Genomic DNA, 24941 nt, shown 5'->3' on the forward strand with positions numbered 1-24941 from the left:
AGGACAACTATGATACGGAGCAGCGAGGAGTTTGAAGGAAAGAAATCAGCAGGTTAAATTTGGACCATTTGGAATATTTAAGAATATCTGCCTAAAATCCAAGACGAGGAATTTGCTTTTTTTTTAACCGCCTTTCGTTTTTCACTAACAGCCGCTTTGGGACACACGAAACTGGTCTAAAAAGCGGGGGGAAAGATGTTAAATAAAGGAAAAACGAACAAGTCCGTGGACAAGCGAACCTGCCGGAGCGGTGACAGCAAAGACGGCGCCGGAATCACAGCCACGTTCCCGCGGGCGGAACTGAAGAGAGAACGAGCGCCCTTGAGCGGATTGGCCAATCACAAGCGGCCTAACTGGATGCTGCCGCCGTAAATCGCGTCGTTGTTATGGCAGCCGCGTTCCAATCCAATCGTCGCGTGTGTGGGCCCGCTTCAAGACATTCTGGAAGGGAAGCGGTTAATCGAGAAGCTTGATGCCCGCAAGAGGCGGCCTCTGTGCCTTGAGGCGGCTGAGCAGGCCAAGCACTCCCAGCGCTTGGAGGCTCGAGCTGCAGAGACGCACAAAGACATCTTTAGCCGTGAAAATCCGCCCGGCAGTTGCATTGCTGCCTGCAGTGTAGCGTCGAGGGTGCAACCCCTTAAAAAATAGTCGGCCCAGCCGCTGCGGGTGGTGGTGGTTGGTAGGGAGGCTTCCACCGACGTTGCGAAAGGCGCAACCGGCAACGCTTTAACATCTTCGGTGAAGCGCAACGAGGCCTGACTTCGGAAAAATAACGGATGGAGTACCGCTTCTCCAAGGAGAGACACGTACGGCTGACGTGCTGTCGTGCGCGTGGGTTTGTAAGAAAGCAGCTGAAGGAGACGCGAGGAGCAGCAGCAGCAGCTTCACTGCAATCGGGTCTCTTGCCGGGCTGCCTGCGCGAAATCCGAGGCCACCCGCGCACACGCCCTCAGGCACTTCCAGCGGCCCTCAGATTCGAGGGTGTCCCAGCCACAGCTCCTGCCCTGCCCGCGTGGCGCTAAGGAGGTAGCTCGTGCGCTGTAGCGCTATGCTCATATTTTATAGCTTAATCTATCGTATAATATACGCTTGCATATTATAGTTTAATTCAGAGACGTAAGCTTTCGCGCGGTGTAGCTCACATCAGACGCACGGAGTGGGTAAGCCCGTGTAGGCATTGAAAAGGGCGGTTACGCAGCTGCAGGTTACACGTGAGACAGATTACAAGTACCTCCTCAACTAGCCATAGTAATCTGTTAAAAGCCTGTTGTGTTTGTTGTCCCATTACATGCATTTTGAGTTTATGCTATTTGTGTTTTGATTTTAAATCTTGCTAGCTGCCCAGAGTCGCCATGGTGGGATGGGTGACCATATAAATCAAATAAATAAATAAATAAATAAATAAATAGTAGCTTGTAACTCTAAGGAAATGATTGTTCTGTTGCTCTGTAAGTGGCTCTGAAAGTATTATCGCTAAAGGGCATGGTAAAAATTGTTTCACTTTAAATAAACAAAGCTACCAGAAGCTAGTTTTATATAATTCAATCCTTCACAACTATACTAGTTGATTTTTTTTAAAAATGGAGAATTATCCAATAATTTTAAACTACATGCCATATATTTTGCCAGGTATAATGTAATATATTCCCTTCCTCCATTTCATTGTAATTTTTTTTCCTTAAAAGAACTGTAACATTTTTATCCTTACCTGATAAGCTCTGAAGTTCTTTCAGTCTAGATGTTTACTGTTTTTCAACCCTATGGAACTTGACCTGATCTGACATTTTATAAGAATGCATAGGTTAATATTTACCCAATGTACTGTTACAGTATTAATAAAGTGTTGGATAGAAGAAACTGGAAAAACAGTTAGAATCAGTAGTCTTAGAATCAAAGTTATGTGGAAGATAATGCAGTTGAAATTCCCAGCTTTCTATTTCACTGAAATGCAATGAAAAACATTACTCAAAAGTCAAGGAAAACACATTTTCATGATTCTCATTTACACGATTCTCATTTACACAAATAAGACACAGTCTGTATTAGAATGACATGTACTTCTCATCGTAGGTATGGTTAAAGGGATTACAGTAATCTCTAGAATTTCAAAGTAGGTGTACTACTTTGCAGCAAGGCTTAGTTTTGAACTTTTAAAATCTGAATAACCCAAGGGGAAAAAAAGCCTTTTCTCCCTGCTACTTTGTTGGACATGCCATGCTACCTTGGAAGCGAGCAAATAAATAAAAGTACTGCGATTGAATAATGATTTTTTTCCTATCCATGCTGTTTCCCTTCACTAGATTGTGAGCTCCGTGAGTCAGGATTGTCACATTGTTCCCTAAACCACTGATAGCTGTACATACCCCATAAGTAAATAAAATACTGAAAGAGGAAGAACAGGTTTGACAGTGATTTTTCCCTTTCTTTGGCTCTCCTTGAATAGCAAGCCATCAAATGGTACTATAAAGTATGTTGAAAGTCCGTCAAACATAGCTTATTACTATACATGGGGTTAGGGGGGATAGAGTAAGGAAGGGTGTTTTCAAAAACCACACGTTCAAAACTGTTATTAAGTTGTTAAACTCATATCCCCCCATTTCTTTAGAGGGTCAACATGGGGTAACATGGGGAACTCTTCATTTTATCCCCACAACCACCTTGAGAAGTAGATTTGGTTAAGAACGAACCCTAACTGGCCCAAAGTCACTCAGTGAGTTTCCATGGCTGTGGATGGATGAGAACCTGGTTTTACCAAATCCTATTCGAATCTTAACCCTAGACCATACTGGCTCTCACTTGCTTAGAACCAGTTATTTGATTCTGCAGAGCCTAATTCTTGTACCTGAAATCTCTCTTTAGTATCTGCAAAGAATACTGGAATATTAGTATATTTAAATCTTTTGAGTATTCTTGGAATCTGAAGATTTATGATACTTCAGTGTTGCCCTTAGCTTTGTGTTGATCTCATTTTCTACTATTGGATTTATTCTTTCTTAGTGCTTTTAAAGGCATACGATTTTATTTTGAATTTATTTAAATTTTATTGAAAACTGCCAGATTAGTATAAACACCACAAATAAATGCATCAATTATTTATTTTCATTGTAAATTACCCAGTGATTTGACCTAAACTGTAAAAAAAAAAAAAATGCAGTTTTCTTGCTTATTGACAATGGCATAGAAGTACAATACCACATACTTGCTAATACATGTGTTTTACATGTAAAATGATAAAAGCACAAATATACTTTTAAGAAGAAATAAAGAAGCATCTTCAAGACCAAGAGAAAGATTCTGGCATAAACTTTCACTGGCTATTGGTAGTCCATAAATGTTTATGCCAGAATAAATCAGTCTTTTCTCTAAAATAGATCATAGCTACCACTGTGCAAATTTACTAGTAGGAAAAGCTTAGGAAGTACAAACAAGTATAGGGCTTAAACCCATGACATAGTATTTTTTTTTAAAAAGTAGTCATCTCAGCATGCTTGTCAGTTCTTTATTTTTTTTTTTAATCCCTAAAGACTAGCACATTTACAGCGTACATGGACCGGGTGAATTAAGACTATACAAAACAGTAACCATATGTTTATGGTATGCCAATACTGCTCCAAACAAATAAATAAAATAAAATAAAATTTCAATGCAGAAAGTTTTAGGAAATACAACCGTGCTGGGACAAAACTGTTCTATTTTACAACAGCTCTACATATATAAATGAAAAGTTCAAAGGCAGCTGTGCGGTGGTAGCTTTTAGAGAGCATGTACAGAACAAGCTTGGCAGCAACTGTGTACCCTTTTAATACGTTTCATCTAAAAACTGTACTCAAAATATTAGCATGACATTCATACAATAATCCCTAATAGATTTTCTATGGCAATAAAACAAATATTTTAGGAAAGTCTGCTCATTTGATGTGTGATATCTACATAGATATATGGTTTCTTCATAGTTTCCCATTTTTTATTGAGTTATATTTATTCTCCTTCGGGGAAGCCTATTTAAATGTAAATCAAGCTATCTTTGGAAATATTATCTCAACAATCAAAACAAATGAAATCAGAATTTTGCATTTGTTTGTCACACGTGATATAGCATTGTACACCGGAGTCCTATTATCAGAAAGGGTGAAAGAGAAATAATCATTCATTTAGAGAATTTGGGAATTGCTTTAAAAAACAGTATAGTGTGAGCTTTTCACATTTGTAAATAAGTATGTACAGTACTGTAATTCAGAACGTAACAGAAAGATCTAACCTTACCTAGAATGGAAATAATGAAAAATCTGACCTAAACATTTCTCCCACCCAACCTGGATTAAAACTTCCATGGTATACATTTTGCAGTGCTGACAGTTCTGATTTAGAATTCTCTTTTCTGAAAAACATAAAGATTCTTAATGCATATGAGCTTTATGTTCACACCATTGGAAATAACAGCATAGCAGAGCTCTTTTTTCCCTTTACAAAATGAGGAAAAAAAACCGTCATTGCTTCCAGGAGATGTCTAGCGAAGGAGAATAATAATGTATTGTGCTGGTAGCAGTCCCTGTAATTAATCCTAACTACTTTTGCTGGCAACAAGTCTTAATATCAGACAAGTTAATACAATTGTTTCAAATCCAATATTCCTTCTTTCCAAGGCAGTATTTAAAAGCTGAATTATATTAAGTGTTTAAATATATTTTACACATAGTGGGATGGGGAGAGGGTGAACAGAGAAGAAATATTAAACAAGCTAACGTATATCAAAAGGAGTTTTTCTACCACATTTGGAGTTTTCCTGGTAATGTAGGTTTAACTTAGGCCACCAATTTTACATCTGATGTAGAGTTCTGGCATTCAATATATTATACAAGCACTATAAGCGATGAAAAAAGAATAATAAAATATAATTCAGCAGAAACACGTCTCTGGCTGAAGCATCATCCTGGGAGGAAGAGGAGGAGGGGGAGGAGGGCCAAAGCAGATTCCTCCTGGCTCTAGGAAGAGTAGTGAGATGGCATCAGGCCTCCCCATTCCTGCCCCTTGTGCAACGGCTGCCTCTGGAGGAAGAGACAGGAATGCCAGAGAAGTTCTCAGCGGCAGAGAGACGCCTTTGGCTACTTGGAACACCTGGCGCTGGAAATCAGGCTTGTTCAGTGCCAGCCGAGCTCAGGCTGAGAACGTTCTGTACGCGAGGTCCCACCCAAGTAGTTTGGAGAGGAACAACTTTTCATGACAGCCCGACCTTGTACTTTGTTTTAAATTGTTTTGCAGCTAATTCTGGATCGAGGGAAGCTTGCTTGGAAATCTCAACCCTTGTTGACTTCACTGCCTTGCCCTGTCAACCTTCGCTACCACTAGGAATTCTACCAGTGGTAGGTATAACTATTCCTTTGCCTGCTGGGTTTAAGACCTTAAAATAATGTTTCTCAAACTTGGCAACTTTAATATGTGTGGACTTGAACTCCCAGAATTCCCCAGACAGCTCCAGGAATTCTGGGAGTCCACACATATTAAAGTTGCCAAGTTTGAGAAACACTGCTTTAAAATGTCCAATTCAGTTACTGCACTCTGAGGGATGCAGACTGTTTATTACATAAATGAACGTTCATGCCTTCAATAAATATAAAGTACAAAGAAAAAAGGCAGGATAAAGTAAAACATTTGAGTGGCAAATGCATACCAGATTCTTTCTTTCTTGAAAATAATGGAGCCATTTCCCCCCTTTCCATTAAATGGCCAATAATGCTAACGTAAGTAAATCCCATGAGTATCAGTGGAATTTAAACATTTTGGGGTTAAATTCTTAGAATGAAAAGTTGAGAGTTTTTCGTAACCTGCGACACAACCTCCAAAGTCCACCCAAAGGGTGCTACTGAACCGTAGCTTTTCAGGCGATACACATTTACACTCACATATAAATATATACAGTGACTTATTAAACAAAGTTGTTATCACATATTAGTAGTCATCTGAGGGACATGCTACTCTTCTGTGATTGGAGCAACTGTAAATAGTTTTCAAGTGGTCCTTCATCTTACTTATAAAGTATGAATTTTTTAGACAAATAATGAACAGAGGAATAAGTTACCTGGAGGGCAATCATGGAAATTTGGATTCTGTTACATATTAATTCCTAACCAAGCAATAACTATTGTTAAATAATGTAGATAATTATTCCCCTTCTCCATCACTTCATTAACCTGAAATTCAAACTGTGATGTTCTGGAACAAATTGTAGATACTGACTTTTGAAATTAGTGGGTACTGGAAACATTTTATGTAAAACAATATTCAAAGTAGGAGATTCAACAGAAAAATGAGAAACACTGATTTCTGCAGACTAAAGTGCACCTAAATTCTGGATAGGATCTAGCAAGCAAGCATCTTAGGAACTTGCAGAATCCCAAATGCATGGGACAGTTTTTATATGCAAATAAGTTTGCCTAAAATCATTCTCGTCATCAAAAAAAGGGACTCAGAAGATCTGCCCTGCACGTCACTGTGCAATCAGCTGACACACACAAAGAAAGAAGGGTAAAGTGACAGTAATTAAAATCATGATGTGGAAGACACACAGACAATTCAGCCCAGGTAGTCTTTCAAACTGCAGGTGGAAATCCACTTGCCCATCTGTTTTGTAAATAGACATGGATACCTTACCTTCTCTCTTGATTCACTGTTTAGAGCTAAGTCATACATCACTAGATACAGACGGTGTTTTTTCATGCACAACTATCTTAGTTTTAAAAGGGTTGTTAAGTGTTGGAATGCAACAGGTTTCTTCCTCAACTGATATTATCACATATTCAATCCAGTTTCTATACCAAGTGAAATAGGGTTAGGTGTCAGTTCCTGGCTTCTATATTATAACTCTTTTATACAATAGTGTTCTAATAAATTTAAGTTCTTGACTTTATATTTTAATGCACTGCTCTGTTTTAAAAACTGAGCTTTTTCTTCTACTCGTAACAACACCTGTTGTACTTGTCAAAGCTCCTCACCTCCAATTTATTTACTATTTACAGCACTGAGGTTTTAAAAAGTATTATGAAAGTCTTAAATAAAATCAGTATAAAAATGAGGGAAACAGCTGCCTAATTCACAAATCCTCCACAGTCCAGGAATTATCTTTCTTATTTAGGCAAGAGATTAATTGTATAATATATGCAGGCATCTTACACTGGGCAATCATTACATTAGTTTCATATTATAATGATTCAGCATGTAATTGTTTTCTTCCTATGGAATCCAGTTTAACAAAATTACATGCTCAGTATTTTCTAATGAAACATACAAAAACATTTTTCTGTCATTGTTGTCAAAGTTCATATACTAAAGTTGAGTGTATTCACATATTTTAACGGAACAACTAATTACAAGACACAGTAATCCTATGAGTCAACTTTTCCATAAGTTCCTTCGGGAGGCCTGTAATACTTGGGGAAAGCCTTCAGCTGCAGGGAATTAAACGCATACTTGCGACATCCAACATTCTTCATTGTATTTTCTCTTCGACAGCCCTCGCTGGGGAAAAAGACAAGCACAGAAAAGGAAAAAAATGACAGCAGTAAAACAAAAACAAAATTGCAAGTATTTTAATTATAATGAAAGGAGTTGGCTATTTCATTTCAGTGAAACATTTGAATCGATAATTGAGTAACGGGCCACGGACGGTGTACATGAAACACAACATGCTGCATGAACTCTTAACAGCTACACTTGCAAATCTAACCGAGCAGCAGCAATGCATTCTCTTGGAGGAGAAGGGCAGACAGAGTAAGCAATCCTGCTAGCCCATTCTCGGAACCACAGGGCACAGATTGGCAGCATCACATCACTTCTGGAAGATTTCGGCACAGGAGAAGAAATGCTACAGCAGGAGCTATTGCAGCATTTCCCATTTGGTTCTGAAGTCTATGGCACAGCAAGACTGAACTCTACGCGAAGGCCATTATTATCAGACACACAATTACATAGGTAATCTGAATTCTCAAAATATACTTTCCAAGTTTCCTTCTTTGGTTTCTCTAAACAGAAGATGACAAAGGAAAATAAAAGCTGCAGAAGCAGAAGACAAAGTATACAAACATATGGCTGAGATAGAATTTATTTGTAAGTTAACAACTAAGGACAGAAACATTTAACATGCTCTGAGTATTAACTACAACAGTTTTGTTTCCAAGATGCATTGGGATGTCAGTTTATAATAATTTAGTCAATTATCAGGACAATGCAACCTCTAGTCAAATAAGATTTTAAAATATTGTATTGATTTCATGGGTATGTTTTGTTAATGTTTATTATACTGAAATATTCAGGACTTTAATTTGCTTTATCTTTTATGTATCACACTCATATTCTTACATTAATAGGACTAACTGGCTTCATTATATTTTAAATGTGTGGGTTAAATCGTTGATTATTTGGTATAGTTATTGTCTATAGCGACAACTATTTATATATTTGGTTTCAGCATCATTTGTACCATTGGATGTGTTTTAAACAAAGTCTCCAGACTTATGAGAGGAAACGCATGAAATAAAGTACACATGCATTTCTTGATTTAATAACTTATGTATATGTTTGTATGTATGTATATATATGCACACACATACACACACACACCCCCTATACGTACAGTCACATACAATTTGAACTCTAAAGCGCTCTAGTATATTTATATCACAAAATAAGGCAGAACAGCTGTTTTTTTCAAACCAGCCCCCCAAATGTATTTCCCCATTTACTGAAATCATTTGTGTATCATCAGGAAGAACTACACTGCCTGTAGAAAATTCTTACTTGCATGTTGTCACCTAGTGAGCTGGCTGTTCACCAACCCAGGGTTACGTCCTCACACACAAGACTGTGTTTATGTACTGAACTCAATTTTCTTGGGAAAACAGGTATGATCTAGAACTTATTTTCATTTGAGAGGCCACACCAATGCACGCAGTGGCAACAGCCACTGTTCAGAGTAAAGGATCTTGTTGGATAAGCAAAGGAAATGGTGCTATGGAAAAGATTATTATGTGAACATGCCATATAGCATGCTTAGATTTTGCATAAAAATTATCAATATATTGCTAATAAATTTGTCACAGGACTTGGTAGTTACCAAGAGGTAACTATTTGGTTGCCAGTCCTAACCGAATGGAACATTATTCTGTAATATCTACAGGAAGCTTCTCATACTTTCATTGTCTACCCTGCTGGTGGCAAGTGAAACAATCATACAGTGTAATTGATTCCTGTCCCTTTCGCTGGAACAGAATCATATACCTATGAACAAAGCAGCTCCTGTGCTACTCTATCAAGATCCAAATCAATCCAGTCAAGGACACACTGATGTCTTATCTTTGCAATACAATCTGGATGTGATGCAACAGATCAGATAAATAAGATGTAGCACAACCACATATTAAAGAATTTTTCTATAAGCCTTGGAGCTGCTTTTTAATACCCAACAAAGCTATTTAAATGCTCCTAAAAACATACACTGATGTTATAAATGCTACCTAGATGTGAATATATAGATCTTTGTTTTGGATGAATACGTGTTATAATGATAGAAATTAAGATAATTCTGTTACAAATTGAGCATTTAGGGTTCAGGAAGTCACAGAAATGTACTTGTATCTTTCACGTACCTTGAGATTTAAACATTGAGCCAAAAGAGCTATTAGTGCATTTTATGGCAATATTTAATGTAAATATTAATTAACATGTGATAGCATAGTATCACACAGGTTATAAAAATACTTTTCCAATGATTTGAATGGAATTACAGATGATCCGTAAGCTACTCTTTCTACATATTCTTTCTTTTTTTGACGCGGTAAGAAAGTAAATGTATAAATATATTGAAACTATTGCATGCAGCATACTGCTATTCAAGTTCATTTTTAAAGTCGGCATAATCTGTTGCAACAGATTTAACTATGAGAAAGGAACAACTCTGTGGTTTTGAGTATTGATGATTGTATTAGTATAGAAGTGATGCTTGGAAATCAAAGTAGAAAGATGCCTTAAGTAGGCATGTAGATAAATATGCTAGAAAGCCCCCACCCCCATTTTTTTCCTTACCACTTAAATATGAAAGGCAAGATTGAACTTTTTTAGGATATACAAAAACATTAGAAATTTTTTTAGTCATAGTTCCTTTCTCTGGACAACAAGAAACATGTGAAACAAAGCTGTATGTAGTTATAGAGAGATGGAGGGAATGTGGATTTGAATGCCTAAAATCGATGATACAGAAACTAATCTTCAGGTTGATTCAATCACTGAGGTAACAGGCAGCTGTCTGACTTACATCACAAGCACTGGAAGCTCAATGACAGTGTAAGCACTTAATACAATTCCTTTTCATAAAAGAATCAGATGTGTATTTACAAGTTTAGTACAATAGAAACAAAATTGTAAGGCATACTAATAATTATTCTTGGCAACAATGCTATGAGACATTTTTTGACAAATAGGTACCAGGTGGCAATATATATTCTGGCACTTCACTGGATTTTTGCGTGGTTTGTTTTATTTCACTTGCAACGTAATTTAGCCACCAGGTATGCAATGCTCAGAAACAGCCACACAATCAGTAAATTGGGGCTTAGAGCTAATAAAGGAATAGAGTAAAGAAGACTGGGATCTAGCCTGAAATCCCGGAGGGGCACCAGGCCACACAAGTTCTTCTGGATGACTACCTCCCGTGTTCCAATACTGTGAAAAGGAAGAGATTTGGGGAGAAAAGAAAAGAAACAGAAAAAGAAACACAGACATGCAATGTATGTATCAAAAGATAAAAAGAGAATCAAGATGGCAAAATAAAAGAGAACAAAATTGATTCAGGAAGAGGGAAGAAAATAAACTTTGAAAAATTCACAACAGAAAGTAGAATGTGTTAGGATAAAGAATAAGGAAATATGCCAATTTTTCAAAATAATAATAAAAGGCGCAATTACAGAATAAAGGAGAGAGAAAGAGAATAAAAAGAGAAAATAAGAAAGAATACTGTAGTCTACTGAAAATAAATACATGTATGTCAAACAAGAATGGTTTTCCATGTTCATTTTTCTCATTTGGCCAAGCGATGTTCCATGCGGCTCTGCCATGCTTCCACATGCTGCAAAGAAAGGGGACTCTGAAAAGCAAACTGAACATGAATAACCATTGCAGTATTTGACCCTTTCAAGAATGCTTCAATGCAGGGAGTATTGAATTAATTCAACTAACTATTAATGTAGAGCAGAAAACGAAATTCTTCCCCCTGAAGTAGGCTACCTCAGTTGTTTCTTAAAATGCATGTCTTCAACTCATTGGCTTAAGAACTATAATAAACCAAAAAGATCGAGCTGTTTCCCAGCCTAAAATATATCTTAAGAATGGGTGGAGAGCTTAAATGTTTTAAAAAGTAAATCTATCCTTTCCTTTGATCCCTGATTCTGACTTTATTCATTTTGTTATTTTAAATTTTCAGATATAAAGATACAGTGCCATATGCACACACACACACACACACACAGAACTGAATAACTAGGTTTGTAGAGAAATATCTTAGGCAAGATAAACTATATGAAGCATTTATTGTGAGGGCTTCAATGAATTTTTAGAAAATTAGCATCTATTTAAATAACAATTTATTAAAAGATGTTAAATTAAAATCCTACAAAGGAAATAGTGACTGCTACACAGCTTTCTTCATACCCAGATCAGCAAAAGAACCTGTTTCTTTGCTTAAATTTTAATTTTTATATTATCAATGCAATGTCTGTATCTCCAGAAAAAAACTGTCTTTGTTACAAAAGAATGTAAAAATGTAGCATTTATTTTGTCTCAATTTTGTTACAACCAAATAAAAATAGATTTCCCACTACTAGATCTACTGCATAATTCATCCACATCAATTCTATAAAGTTTTATTTCCTAAATGCTCAAAGCATAAATGATATGACAGTTTTTTCTCAGATTAGTACTGAGCTAAAAAGGCTTGCTGAACACAACTGGTCCTTGACGTGATCTGTTTTAGATCAGACTCTACCACTTTTATTAAAATGTAGAATGTTATCAGAAGAACAGTTAATGAAATGATAAGAATTAATTTGAAAATACTTTCACTTATGTTAGATATTCTATATACTTAAGCTGCTGGCTCAATATAAAACAACTGCAATTCCACTTTATGGAATTTTCTAGTTGCTAGATAGGATTTATGGATTCAGAAAACAACATTTGCTAAAGTGAGATGACAGTGCAAGCGTGTTTTAAAAATAATAAATCATTGAAGGTTTAGAAAGGGTCAAATAGCAAAAACATATAGAAAGGATAAGAGAATTGAACGTTTGTGAGAATTTGTGAAGACACACAGAACATTTACATTCAGCAAGAGTGAATGTTGAAAGCAGAACTCTATGGTCATGTTAAACTACATGGTTAAAAACTAAAACTGGATTTCTTATCCTTTCTTGCTTCATATGTAAAACTGGAGCTTTCCAGTAGTGCTTGAAACAATATATTGGATTTTTATTTAAAACAGAACTGAAATCTGTGAACATGTCTGCTGCTTCAGAAAGCAGATTAAACGGATATGACCACAGTATGCCAGCAGGTTGTGATGGAGTTGTGTGCTGTATCATGAAACATTCATAATGACAATCTGCTGAAGGAGCAAACTATTGTCTTAGGAGTAAGCATAGGAAACCAATGCAACCTGCAGATGTTTCTCCTTAATTCAGCTGACGATTCTGCATTATCACTTCTAAGGAAAATAGCAGTCTTGACCATGTCAGTTATGAAGCTTTAACAGTAAAGCAGAAAGATCTACATGCTTAGCAATTCCTTTCTTTATATCTCAATTCCAAGGAGATTTTTAAAATGATTTCAAAGTCTGGATCTCAGAGTACTTTTTTACATATCCAGCAATGACAATGATATTTGTAAAGAAAAAGCTCGATCACATATAGTATCGAACACTCATCTGCAGTTTACAGGGCTCCGGGATTAGAAACAAGTAAGCGGCAAGCAAACTAGGTCTTCTTACCTCCTCATGCACTCAAGAGCCTGAGTGAAGACTTGTGGGGCCATTCCATGTTCATGCTGCAGTATGAGACATTGCTCCAGGGTCACTGACATGGCAGTCCGATCCTTGGCACTTTTACAGCTTGTAAACCGAACACCATTTAGTCTGCGGCAAATCTGGAAAAGAACGCTTGGTATTAACTCTACTGTAATGCAGGACAAAAAAAAAAGTTACTCCAGAATTACTAGGGGAATCTCATTACTGACATTGGTGGGATGAGACTGGAATTCAAGAAAGGTAGAAGTTACAGTCAGTCTTGAAGTATTTTAGATACAGATATTTGATTATGTGCCATCAAGTCGTTTTTGACTCTTAGCAACCACATAGACAGATCTTCTCCATGATGATCTATCCTTAACCTGTTCTTTCACGTCTCCCAATAGTGTACCATTGCCACTGTAACTGAGTCCATCCACCTTGCTGCTGGTCATCCTCTTCTTCTCTTTCCTTCCACCTTTCCCAGCATTAGAGCCTTTTCCAGAGAGCTGGGTCTTCGCATAATGTATCCGAAGTAGGATAATTTGAGCCTGGTCATTTCTGCCTTGAGTGAGAACTCTGGGATGATTTGTTCGATGATTTTTCAGGTTTTTTTCCTTGGCTGTCCACAGTATTCTCTGGAGTCTTCTCCAACACCAAAGTTCAAAGGCATCAATAATCTTCCTGTCCTGCTTCTTTAAAGTCCAACTTTCACTTCCATGGAGTGTCACAGGGAATACCATGGCTTGCACAATTCTGATCTTTGTAGGTACAGGTACATCATGGCATCTGAATATTTTTTCCAAGGCCTTCATGGCTGCTCTACCGAGTGCTAGTCTATGGCGCATTTCTTGATTGCTTGTTCCTCTACTGTTGACGGTTAATCCTTAAAAGAAGCTATTCACCACTTCGATATCTTCATTGTCAATTCTAAGGCTGGTTGTTCTACCTGTTGTCATTAGTTTTGTTAGATACAGATATGCTCTCCAGATAATGGAGGACAATTTTCAACACACACCATCTTTCTCCATGATTGTTGGGCCACTGAAAAAAAAAATTGCTCCTTCCAACATCTGTAGGGCCCAGATTGCCTACTTCAGCCATGGAATATAGGTTTGGGGGTGTCAAAATCTGCAAGATGGTAGGCGTAACCTCACAATGCATGCTCCACCCCTTTGCTACATGCATCAATGTCATGCCCAATTTCTTGCAAAATTTTAACTCCCTTGGGGACCTCACTGGTCAAACTGTAGCATAGCAATTCTCAGTGCCATCACTGCCACTTCTATGCAGTGCAAGGCAACTGGTAGCAGCAGCAGCAGCAGAAAATGGGCAGACTTCTCCCAGAGCAACATGTGCATCCAAGCTGGCAACAGTGTCAATAGTTTAACAGCATTCATTTTTTTGAAATTAGGTCTGGCAATGAGGTGCCTCTAACATCCCTGGATGATGTCCACAGAAACCACAAATTTAAAATATATGTACTTTTAACATCAAAAATAATAAAGTAGGCTTCTGGAATTCTTCCCACCCCTTTATCAGCAGTGGCCATTGGAGCTTTTGCCTTAACTTTTGTAATAAAGTACAGGTTGCATCTGTGTGTGTAAGTGCGCGCCTGCCCTTTTTCCCCAGATGTGGTGCATATGTGTTTCATATGTATGTATGCATGTATGTTTGAACATGCTTCTGCTTTTCCTTTGTGGCCTGTGTTGCTGTTTGTGTGTATGTGCGCAGTGCAATATACAGAGCAAGTGGCCAACATTCCACTCTGGGTCATATGACCAGGAGGGAGGGGTCTTCGACTGAAGCAGTCAGCAGCATGCCCAACTTGCTGTCCCATTGGGATGGACTGGGGGAAATTTTCTCTACAGGCCCCAACCACATCCAGCCCATTTTCAAACTTAATCTGTCTTTTGCTGGCTTCTCCCCCCACCCCTCCATTCAAGTCTAGCCCTGTTCTACTCCCTTTTCCGATAATTCAGACAGAATCCTGAGGCCCTTTAAATCATTTCCTGAATTTTGTTGGCTTGGAAAAATTAAAAATGGTCAAAATCTTACAAAATTATAGCCATTTTTCAATTAATTTTATTTTCTGGTCCCCACACTGAAATCATGCAACAGTGCCCAGAACTTAAAATGTTGCTAATCCCTGGAGGAAATCATGCCATGACAGAGCCAAATTTCAACATTTATTCATTTCTCTGACAATCTTAAAATCAGAAAACTAGAAGGAGGATAACTCTGGTTACTGTAATGCTTCATACCTTTTTGAACAAGGAAACATGACATGGCACAATGGCAGAGAATATGCAGGTATCTGCAGCTTTCTCAGCTGCTGCTTATTCTTAAGACACAGCATTGTCATGGGAGACAAGTGACAACATGCTAAGTTAACTTTCTTAAACCGTACCTCAGCAGCTTGCCAAAGAATATCAACATTCTTATTTTTTCTTGCATGTACATTCTGTCCAAGGAACCTCAACAGTTCAGGCAGGCACGTTTGACTCCGAGATCGAGGTAGACCTGGAAAAAAAAAAAAATACACACAAATTAAGAAATGCTCAAGAGCATTCTCTTTTCTATACTATCTATACCTGCATATATCATCGGAGAATGGCTAGGTCATGTACAGCAGCACAGGGTTATGTTTTCAGCAAAATCTTAGAAATTCAGTAGAAATCTGAACTACATCACACAAAACTCGTGGATCACGCAATGTTCTGTACTTCAGGAACTGAGACTATACATAAAGGGAATCCAGAAACCATTCTTACATATGTCACATCCATTGATCTGCTGCATCTGATACAGTGAGCTGCAGCTCATGAAAGCTTATGCTTTTTAATAAAATTTGTTAGTTGGAAAAAGTACTACCAGATTTCTTCAGATTTCTTGGGACCACCTATGAGGGTTGGGGGCACTGTTTTGTAGTACTTCCACTCCCTCCTGAGTGGGCAGCTTCAGCTGGTACTGATGGGGACAAAGAGGTCGAGTCCTTGAGCACTTCAGGGGATGCCCCAGGTTTGGCCTTCATCCCCATTCTTTTCAACATTTACATAAAGTCATTGGGAGAGATCATTTATCAGTTTCGGGTGAGGTATTATCAGGGGATATGCATAACATGGGCAAAATCTTCCTCCCAATCACAGTTTCCTCACAGCCCAGAAAGCCAGATAGGAAAAAGGGGTTTGGCAAAAGATAAGCAGCAATGGTGAAAGAGGAGGGTCCTGTACTCTAAACTGTACGTTCCTTGTACAGTATTGTTAAAGTTAAAATGAATATCCCTCTTCTTATCCACGACTGAGCATAGAATTTATTTACTCTCACAAATATGCTCTCATCGCCACAGGAAGCTTATATCTCAGCAGACGGCTAACTATTTAAACAAAACCAGCAGCAAATAAAACTAGAGTTTTACTTCTTCATTTTTTGTTTAGTAAGTAGAGCAGCCATGAAGGCCTTGGAAAAGATATTCAAATGCCATGATTGTCTACCTACAAAGATTAGAATCAAGCAGGTCATGGTATTCTCTGTGATAACCGAAAGCTGGACTCTGAAGAAGCAGAATAGGAAGAATATTGATGTTTCTGAACTTCGGTATTGCAGAAGACTCCTGAGAATACCGTGAACAGCCAAGAAAACAAACTAATGGATCATCGAACAAATCAACCCAGAATTCTCACTCCAGGCATACATGATCAGGCTCAAATTATCCTACTTTGGACATATTATGTGAAGACTTAGCTCTCTGGAGAAGGCTCTAATGCTGGGAAAGATGGAAGGAAAGAGGAGAAGAGCATGACCAGCAACAAGATGGATAGACTTAGTTACACTGGTGATGACTGCAGCATTGGAAGACCTGAAAGACCAGGTTAGGGACAGATCATCATGGAAGATATCTATGTGGTCGCTAAGAGTCAGCAATGACTTGATGACACATATCAAGCAAGCAATCAATCAACTAGAATTTTATTCTGGGTACTGTTTGCATCTACATGTGCCTGTGGCCACATGAACAGTTCAGTATCAGGGTTTAAGGATTGTCCACAGGCAGTTGATATTGTTCCATTTCACCAAGCCCAGCTGACAACATTAACTGAGTTTAAAGTAACCTCAGTGTCTTTGGGAAGACCTAGCTATTGACTTTCCATTGGTCAGACTCATTGTATGCAAGCAGATCTTGGTTTGATTTAAATTCGAGTATGCTGAATACAAATATCTGTAATTCACACTTACAGTCTTCAGGCAAAACTTCTTTGAACTGCTCAAAGTAGGAATTCAACCGTACCAAGCTTTCCATGTTAATAATTTCCTGCAAGGAGGTGTCACCAAACCTTGAAAGATTCAAAAGGCTACATTAACATACCTTCCAAACAAAGATGAGAGAACATCTATAAGGTTTCAAAATTTTCATTTCAAGACATTTATTAGTATTTTAACACTTCCCTTAAGCATAGAACAGACATGGTTACTCAGTTTTAAAATAGGCTTTTAAAAAATTGTGATACTAATTTTTTAGTTATTCTATAGTTTTATGAGAACTTTGCCCTAAAATTTGGTACTAAAAATACTTAAGTAGATTAATCAATTTCAAATGTTTGCTCAAATGTCATAGACTCTGCAGGCTTATCAAGAAAAACCATTGGACTGATTGATTTCTAGTAATAACACAAAGGAGCAGGTACTCCATTTCATAGCTTATTTACTGTTTCTTTGACATAAGGAGACCCAAATACAGACCCTTACATGATATTCTGAGAGCCATCACAGCAGTACATTACACAGGCATAATAGATTCTCCTATTTTAGAATTGCCTCAGCTCCTTAAAAGTGGCAAGCACCAGATATTAGGCTCTTTAGGGTTTCTGTTTCAAAGGGCAAAATGAATCTGGCACATGCATGGGAATACTTTAAAGCAGCTGTGATTTTCTGGGGCCACATGGTTGACCTAGCTAATACAGAGTCTTGGCAAAAACACATCTTATTTGTTCTCCACAGGTGTTCCATGGGCATCCATGCATGCTCCAAATCACATTTTGCCTTTTGAATCTGGATCACTGCACAATCCACTAGATACTGTTGTAAACGTCTCAAGGTATCCCATGAGGCCAAGCCTGTAACTAATCTTAAATATAGTATCAGCAGGACATAAAGAATAGAAATCTAAGTAACCACTGAGGTAAGCCTATAACTAATGTGTCCAACAAGTTTTGATGTCACTCAACTTCTTCCTGAGCTATCATTTAAATAATCACTTGGAAATTCATTCAATATATTCCTAGGAGGAGGAAACCAATTCATCGGACTTCAGTTAAACATGAAAGATTAGAAAAGAGAATGTGTATCTATATGTACTTCTCTGCTAAGGTTTGCTGTTCATTGATTCCCACATTGAAGAGTACTGGTTGAACTCTCAGCAACATGCCACTCTGGATTTCACGGGGCAGGGCATCGAACAAAGTGCTTGGCAATGGAATCCTCACATTAAATCCATCCCTAATTTAGACAAGAAAACTGAAGCTTAGCAAGCAATAGGAATATTTTCAGAAAGCCCCCCCTTTTAAAACATTTAAGGCATACAGGTATATTGTCATGTAGGAGGTTGCTAACAATAAATTAAAATCAAAACTCCTAGGCCCTCCCTCTAAGCACCTGCATGCTTGACAGTTTTCAGAAAGCAATGGAAATACAGTATAATTGGAGAATCTAAAGACCTGGCTTGAATGTCACACCAACCCAAGAATCTTAGCTTAACCATGTTGCGCAGGAGCAGCACACTGGTATAAACAACCTATTAATTAGTACTTTGCTCATATATTAACTAAAAAGGTATTATAGTTACATGTGCCCAAACAAGGTAGGTATCACACCAACTTTAAATCTCAACTTAAACCTAGCTTCTAGTTGTCCTTTAATTACTGTAACATGTACTTATTAACTTTTTCTGGCTTAGTTAGCTATTAACACAAAATAGGAGTGAACAGGCTAGATCAGTGATGGCAAACCTTTTGGGTTCGGTGTGTCAAAAATTTGGAAAATGCCTAACTTGATTCTGCTGATATGTCACAACCCCCCAAACAAAAGAGAAACAATTCTTTACATATTCATTTATTTAAAAAAAAAACAGAGTCCAATCATGTGTGGTGCTATTATATAAAGAAATGTCAAATAATTACAAAAATGAAATACAAGTAAAACAAACTTGTTTCTTTGGTAACTCAAACAGGGAAAATAGTTGTTGTCAGGTGTTGGTGAACACTGGCGTGTCACCCAAAACATCATGGCGTGTCACCGTTGACATGCATGTCATAGGTTCGCTATCACTGGGTTAGATCATGCTGGCTGGGAATTCTGGGAGTTGATGTCCAGACCTCTTAAAGTTGCTGAGGCTGACAAATACTAAAATACGTTAGTTCTAAGATTTTGTGTGAGAAGACTACATTTTCCCCCTCAGAATACTGATGAAGAAAGCAAATTTGTTCTCTTCTTGCATTCAGTTCCAATAAATGTTGCATCTATTTCCTTCTACAAATTCTCATCTGAGATGTTCATTCATAATTTAAAAAAATGATAATGTGGCTTGCATTTTTATCTTATGTAGTAAAACAGATGGTCAATTTAGTGTTTACTAAAATTATGTTCTAAAAACTGTCCTATTAGGGAATACATTTGCCCAGTCTTTCCCTTCCCAAACTTCTCTTCTCCATCCCCACTCCAACTTTTTACCGATTTCCTGTAATGACTGGCAGCATATCAGCAGATGCACCGGAAGTGGCCTGAGTTACTTTAAATGTTACATTCCTCAAGTCCATTATTCCCACACTCATATCTTCTAGCATAGCCAGTTCTTCTCCTAAATGAAAAAAATGAAGACAATATTAATATGATTACAAAATATATATTTACATTCAAGAAGCTGTTGCCAACTATTATAAAATAGTTTTCTTCAAATCAAGCTGAAGCCACAGTGACTTCAGGGATATGTCCATATAGTTTTCTTGAAAATAGCAGAAAATTTCTGGGATTCTTTTTACTGTTTCTTAGTTAACTTGTACCTCTAGAATTCCCTAGAGTCTCTATCCAAGTACTAACCAAGCTTGAACCTGCTTAGCTTCTGAACCTGGACAAGGATGGTCTGATCCTCCTACTCACACTTTAGTTGCACATACAGTCCTATAGCGAAAGAGGAACTGGCCTTGCTTCTGGCTTGAACATCACATCCTCATACTAGCCATGATAAAGATGCCAGTGCACTGAATGAAGCTGCTAATATGGAGGAGTTCCTCTGCAGACTAACATAATTGATGTGTAGCTATCAGAGGGTAGGGCTAGAATAAGAATGTAATGGCAACAAGAAGTTCAGAATCATGGATATTTCCACAGGACTGTCTACATGGTTTACATGTAAACCACCTGTTTAGACACACTAATAAGGAAAAGTGTGACCTTAACATATCGCAATATATTTCAAAATGTTCCAGCCATTTTGAAGCAAAATTCTATAAGCTTAATTTTGTAATACAGCAGTACTCAAAGATTTCTGAATGTGTGACCAAGCTGTAGGTTTTAATGAATCCTTAAGTGATCTGAAAATGACAAAACTCTCCATAGAACAACCATGATGCTTTTCTACAAAATTGAATGTGTATTTGCTATTTATGTGAAGCTGAAAAGAGGCTGGGTATTTTGGCAAGACAATAGTCCAAAACATACCTCCAAAATCAACCACGAAGTATACCCAGAAAAGAAAGATAAAGGATTTGGAATGGGCTTCACAGACTCCAGACCTGAATATTATTATTGAAAATCTGTGGGGAGATCTCCAAATGCAGTGCATACAAGATCTAAGACTATTTCTGAACTAAGAGAATTCTGCAAGGAAGAATGGGGAGATTTCCAAAAGCAAGAACTCTTAGCTGGCTACAGAAAATAGGTGGCAGCTCTTATTTCTTCCAGAGGAGGTATTCCAAGCCCTGGCTGAAAGATATCCAAATCTTTGCACCTGCCCTATTCATGGTTTTCTTATTTTGAATCTATAAACAAATCCACATAAATAGAAAGTATATATTTAAATTTAGAGAAAGCTGCTGTATAACTTTGTTTGGTGTAGAGGTTGTACCGTATCCACTCCTGTTCACTTAGGAATTCACTGAAACATACATTTGGATCAGTGGTGCTTAAACTTCTGCATGCAATAGTAATGTGATTTAAGAAGGACAGAAAATATAAAATAGCTAATGAATACATAAAGATGCATCTGTATACCTTATATTCTTAGAATAAATAAAAGCTGTTTTATGTTATTTTTATATTAAGTAAAAGTTTATAAAGAAATGTGGCTTATGCTTATGCTAAAATAAATAATAATTAAAATTAAGTACAAATGGAAGCCCTGAATAAAATCATCATTTAAAATGTGCTTTCTTGCCTGCCTGCCTGCCTGCCTGCCTGCCTGCCTGCCTGCCTGCCTGCCTGCCTCCCACCCACATTTGAAATCTGAAAATCTGATGCTGGAGAGTCCCTTCTAATGTATATACCTCAATGTGCCGATCAGAGTGGAACATTCTGATCTCATGGAAACATTTTAAGCAACAATGTCCAGTATCAAACCCATCAACACAGAGACAACCAAAGAGCTTATGAAAGAGAAAAGCAGCAGCTGATTTTTCATACTTCTGCTTCTTTCTCTTTAAGGTCAGGGGAAGGGGAGTTTGAAGATACCAGGTGAAGGGCACAAAATATATCCCTGTCCAATTTTTTGGCAAACTTCCCTGAACTACAACCTATCCCACACAGCAGGGAACCCAACCCAAGAGGACATTTGGGAGAAATTCTGGAACTTCTGGGGAGAGGAATGAATGAGAAGCCAACTTTCACCAGCCTCCTTCCACAGATGAATATAATATAAACCCAGACTATTATTATCCTTATCTAAAGCCTGGAAAGGAACAGGGTTTATAACTGGGAAATACTGATTTAATTTTTGAAAGCAAAGGCAAATCAAGAGTTTTCTTTGCAACTTGTGTCAGCACCATAAGCAGCAATTTTCCAAAATAACTTGTGAGTTTGGATTGACATTTCAACCTTAACTTCTCCATTTTGCCAAGGCTTTCAGCTAGAAAGGCTTGCCATTGTTTGAAATAACACAATCCAAATAAAATTAATCTCAACAAATCAAAACATTTAGGTACACTCCAGCAGAATGTTTTCCATTTTAAAAAGCAGCTGATGTTAGGATTCGCTCATCCTGGTCAACGCCTGGAAATTGCTGTTCTGCTGCTTGAGCAGCTCCTCAGTATACACAAAGGTCATGACACAGTTTCTGAATCTGGACCACATTCATAATCATCACATGCATCTCTGCTTTTTAGTTGCACTGTATTTTGTTGACTGATTTAAAACTTAACTGTGCTTCGTGGTTTGATTCTAAACCTATTAGCCTTTTTGTGTTTGAATAGCACGACCTATGTTATCTACATACACTTCATTAAGGGTAATGCTGCATGGAATTCATAACTCATAAGAATACTGCATGCTTTCCCCATGCGATGTTCTTTACCGTAAGTACTTAAAAGGCTTTCAAATTGTGCCAGCAGACCAATGGTATACAGCTGCCTCAGGAATCCATTATCATGCAGGCAATTCCTCAGCTTGATAATGAAACCACAGATCAGGGCTGTAAGCTGCATAAAAGAATACAAAAACATAATTGAAGATACTTGCCAAGGCTTCTAAAGCTTACTCAGCCAGTACTAATATGGCAGATTGCTTCTAAATGAATGAGTCATAAAGACCATTAGACTTCCACTGCAATCTGAAGACAGAATTGTAATTGTTTTTTACACTATCAGTTTTATTGCACTTTTTGTATGTCCATTTATCAGTGTGTCTCATAACTGCTGTGGGAGATTCAGAAGTGGGAGATTCAATTCACCTGAGTACCCATTTGAAACTCAGCACCATACCTATCCAACCTTTGCAGTCAGCATCATTTTATTAAATTATATTTTAATGGACCTGTTAATGACTGTTCAAAACTCGTCCACCCAATACTTAACATTACTGAAATATGTGAATGAATTCCCTCAGCACAAGGTCAACTGGATATCTGGAAATAGCAGGGTATTCTAAAGCCAGGATGTCACCATTCAGCACTGAAATCCTGAGTTAACAGCTTCTTGAGGATGACCCAAACAGGGTCTTGGAGGGAGATTTCAAAATCCAGATGGCCTAGCAGTCCTTCAGGTATACAATTCCTAAATGCCCATGCCACTACTTCAAATTCTGCTTGGAAGCAGATCAAAATTCAGTGCCATTATTTTAAGATTTGCTATGAAAGTTCTCTACATTTGGTGTCAGTTAATGCTGGCTCTAATCATCTTGCACCAAGGCTTGAAAGTTGTTTTTAAAAGCAGGCCAATATGCGATATCCCTACAGTGACCATATTTTCTTGGGAAAAAAAGGTTCATAAGGATAAAAACTTTTAATTGTTTATGTTTACAACTTTGCTTTACAAAGGAAAATTCAGGAGCAAAACCAAGAAAAACCTTACAAAAACGCCTACCCTAATCAAAATATCTAAAACGGCATATGTAAATTTATCTTAAAAACACAATTCAATTGCTGTATTTTTCACACGAACGTGAAAGACTCTGCACTAACTGGAACCATTTGTACGAACAAAAGTTAAGCGACCAAAACAAAGGACAAAAGTGAGTTTTTGAAAAATAAATAAATAACTCTAAAGGACAGCTTTCTGAAATAAAGGACTGTCCTTTATAATAAAGGACGTGGAGTCGCTGTAAATATCCCAAAAGTTTAGAAATCTGAGACTGTGTTATCTGGTTCCGAACCTGCTGAAGAGCCCTATGCGATGGCTGCCCCCTTCTGAGTAATCCGTTTTCAACGTTCATCTTCCAAGCACAAACCCCAAGGCCCAACACACACGTTCCCCGTTCTTGCTTACAGTTTGGCAAAAGACAACATCCCTCCGGTACTGAAGGCTTAAGCAAAGAGCTATGGTAGGGGCACTGTCCTGCATTAAAAGAAAGACCATGGCTTTCTTTGCCTTGTCACTCATCATGGCCACACAGTCTGTGAGCGTTGTCAGCAGAGGGTAGAGAGCTTCGCTCCATTCACCTGGAAAAGAAAAGAGAGAGCAATGACAAGAACAGCCCTTCCGTACGCCTGTGTATTTAAAACCGTTGGTGTTTAAGAATGATTCTAAAACCACCTGAAGGCCTGTTAGAAGCGTACGGCCACACAGGTCTCAGCCACAGGTACAAGACCGAGCCTGGACTACCAGCTGAGCTGAAGGCTACGTTCATACACTGGACCACGTGATTATGTAGTTGATATAGTCTGAGCTTAGCACAATCATGATCTCGGATACTATAAACCATAATTTATTTTGTGGGAACAAAACAGAGTTAATCATGGTTAAAATAAACCCTGGCTAGTATCAACAATTATACATATACCGATGTTAACCATGGCAAGCGTTCACCAAGGCTACTTAACCACATTTTGAAACTAAGCTTCAAAGTTGATTTGTAACCTGTTAAAAGCTAACCCTGATTAACATTAGACGAGGTTAGCATTGCTGCAGAAGGGAAGGATGGAGGCAGCTGCAAGTCTTCCCCTCTCCTTCAGCTCTTGCTAAAAGTACTACCCCTCCATCGGGCTCAAGTAGAAAGATGTCAGTCATAATAAATATTATGATATTTAATATTAAATCCTAATTTAGAGGCATGAGGCCTATAAATAGAAAAAAAAAAGACGTATCCAGCATCCCACAACAACCTCATTAACCAAGAGGGAATGCTAGGCTTCATGACACAGTGGAAGCTATTTGTTCATTTCATCTGTCTCCTGCTTTTCATTCAAAAGCTGAAGGTG

General features: G+C 37.8%; 2 protein-coding genes across 9 annotated transcripts in view; both read right to left on the reverse strand.

Annotated features, from left to right (window-relative positions):
* Positions 1-1770, reverse strand: part of LOC103060619 (uncharacterized) — a 38986-nt gene extending 37216 nt beyond the window's left edge. For 3 of the 4 annotated variants that reach the window (XM_088145024.1, XM_088145022.1, XM_088145021.1), the window contains exon 1: positions 1709-1770. The gene's annotated coding sequence lies outside the window, so the exon portion shown is untranslated. Of the gene's footprint in view, positions 1-239; positions 369-1708 lie in introns of those variants that run through there. The other variant, XM_007428763.4, reaches the window with a different exon arrangement.
* A 1712-nt stretch (positions 1771-3482) lies between these two features.
* Positions 3483-24941, reverse strand: part of INPP4A (inositol polyphosphate-4-phosphatase type I A) — a 111951-nt gene continuing 90492 nt past the window's right edge. For all 5 annotated transcript variants that reach the window (XM_088145017.1, XM_088145020.1, XM_088145018.1 and 2 more), the window contains 8 exons: positions 24010-24182; positions 22602-22725; positions 19769-19895; positions 18398-18538; positions 17279-17376; positions 15453-15565; positions 13028-13182; positions 3483-7512 (listed from right to left, as the gene is read on the reverse strand). In XM_088145017.1, the coding sequence (XP_088001143.1) occupies positions 7380-7512; positions 13028-13182; positions 15453-15565; positions 17279-17376; positions 18398-18538; positions 19769-19895; positions 22602-22725; positions 24010-24182 (1064 nt within the window). In that variant the 3' untranslated portion in view covers positions 3483-7379. The remainder of the gene's footprint in view (positions 7513-13027; positions 13183-15452; positions 15566-17278; positions 17377-18397; positions 18539-19768; positions 19896-22601; positions 22726-24009; positions 24183-24941) is intronic.

The sequence above is a fragment of the Python bivittatus genome, unplaced genomic scaffold (genome assembly GCF_059951505.1).
Source record: "Python bivittatus isolate LINGU-HERP-01145 unplaced genomic scaffold, Pbiv_v1 ctg000350_np1212, whole genome shotgun sequence".
NCBI classification, from domain to species: domain Eukaryota; kingdom Metazoa; phylum Chordata; class Lepidosauria; order Squamata; family Pythonidae; genus Python; species Python bivittatus.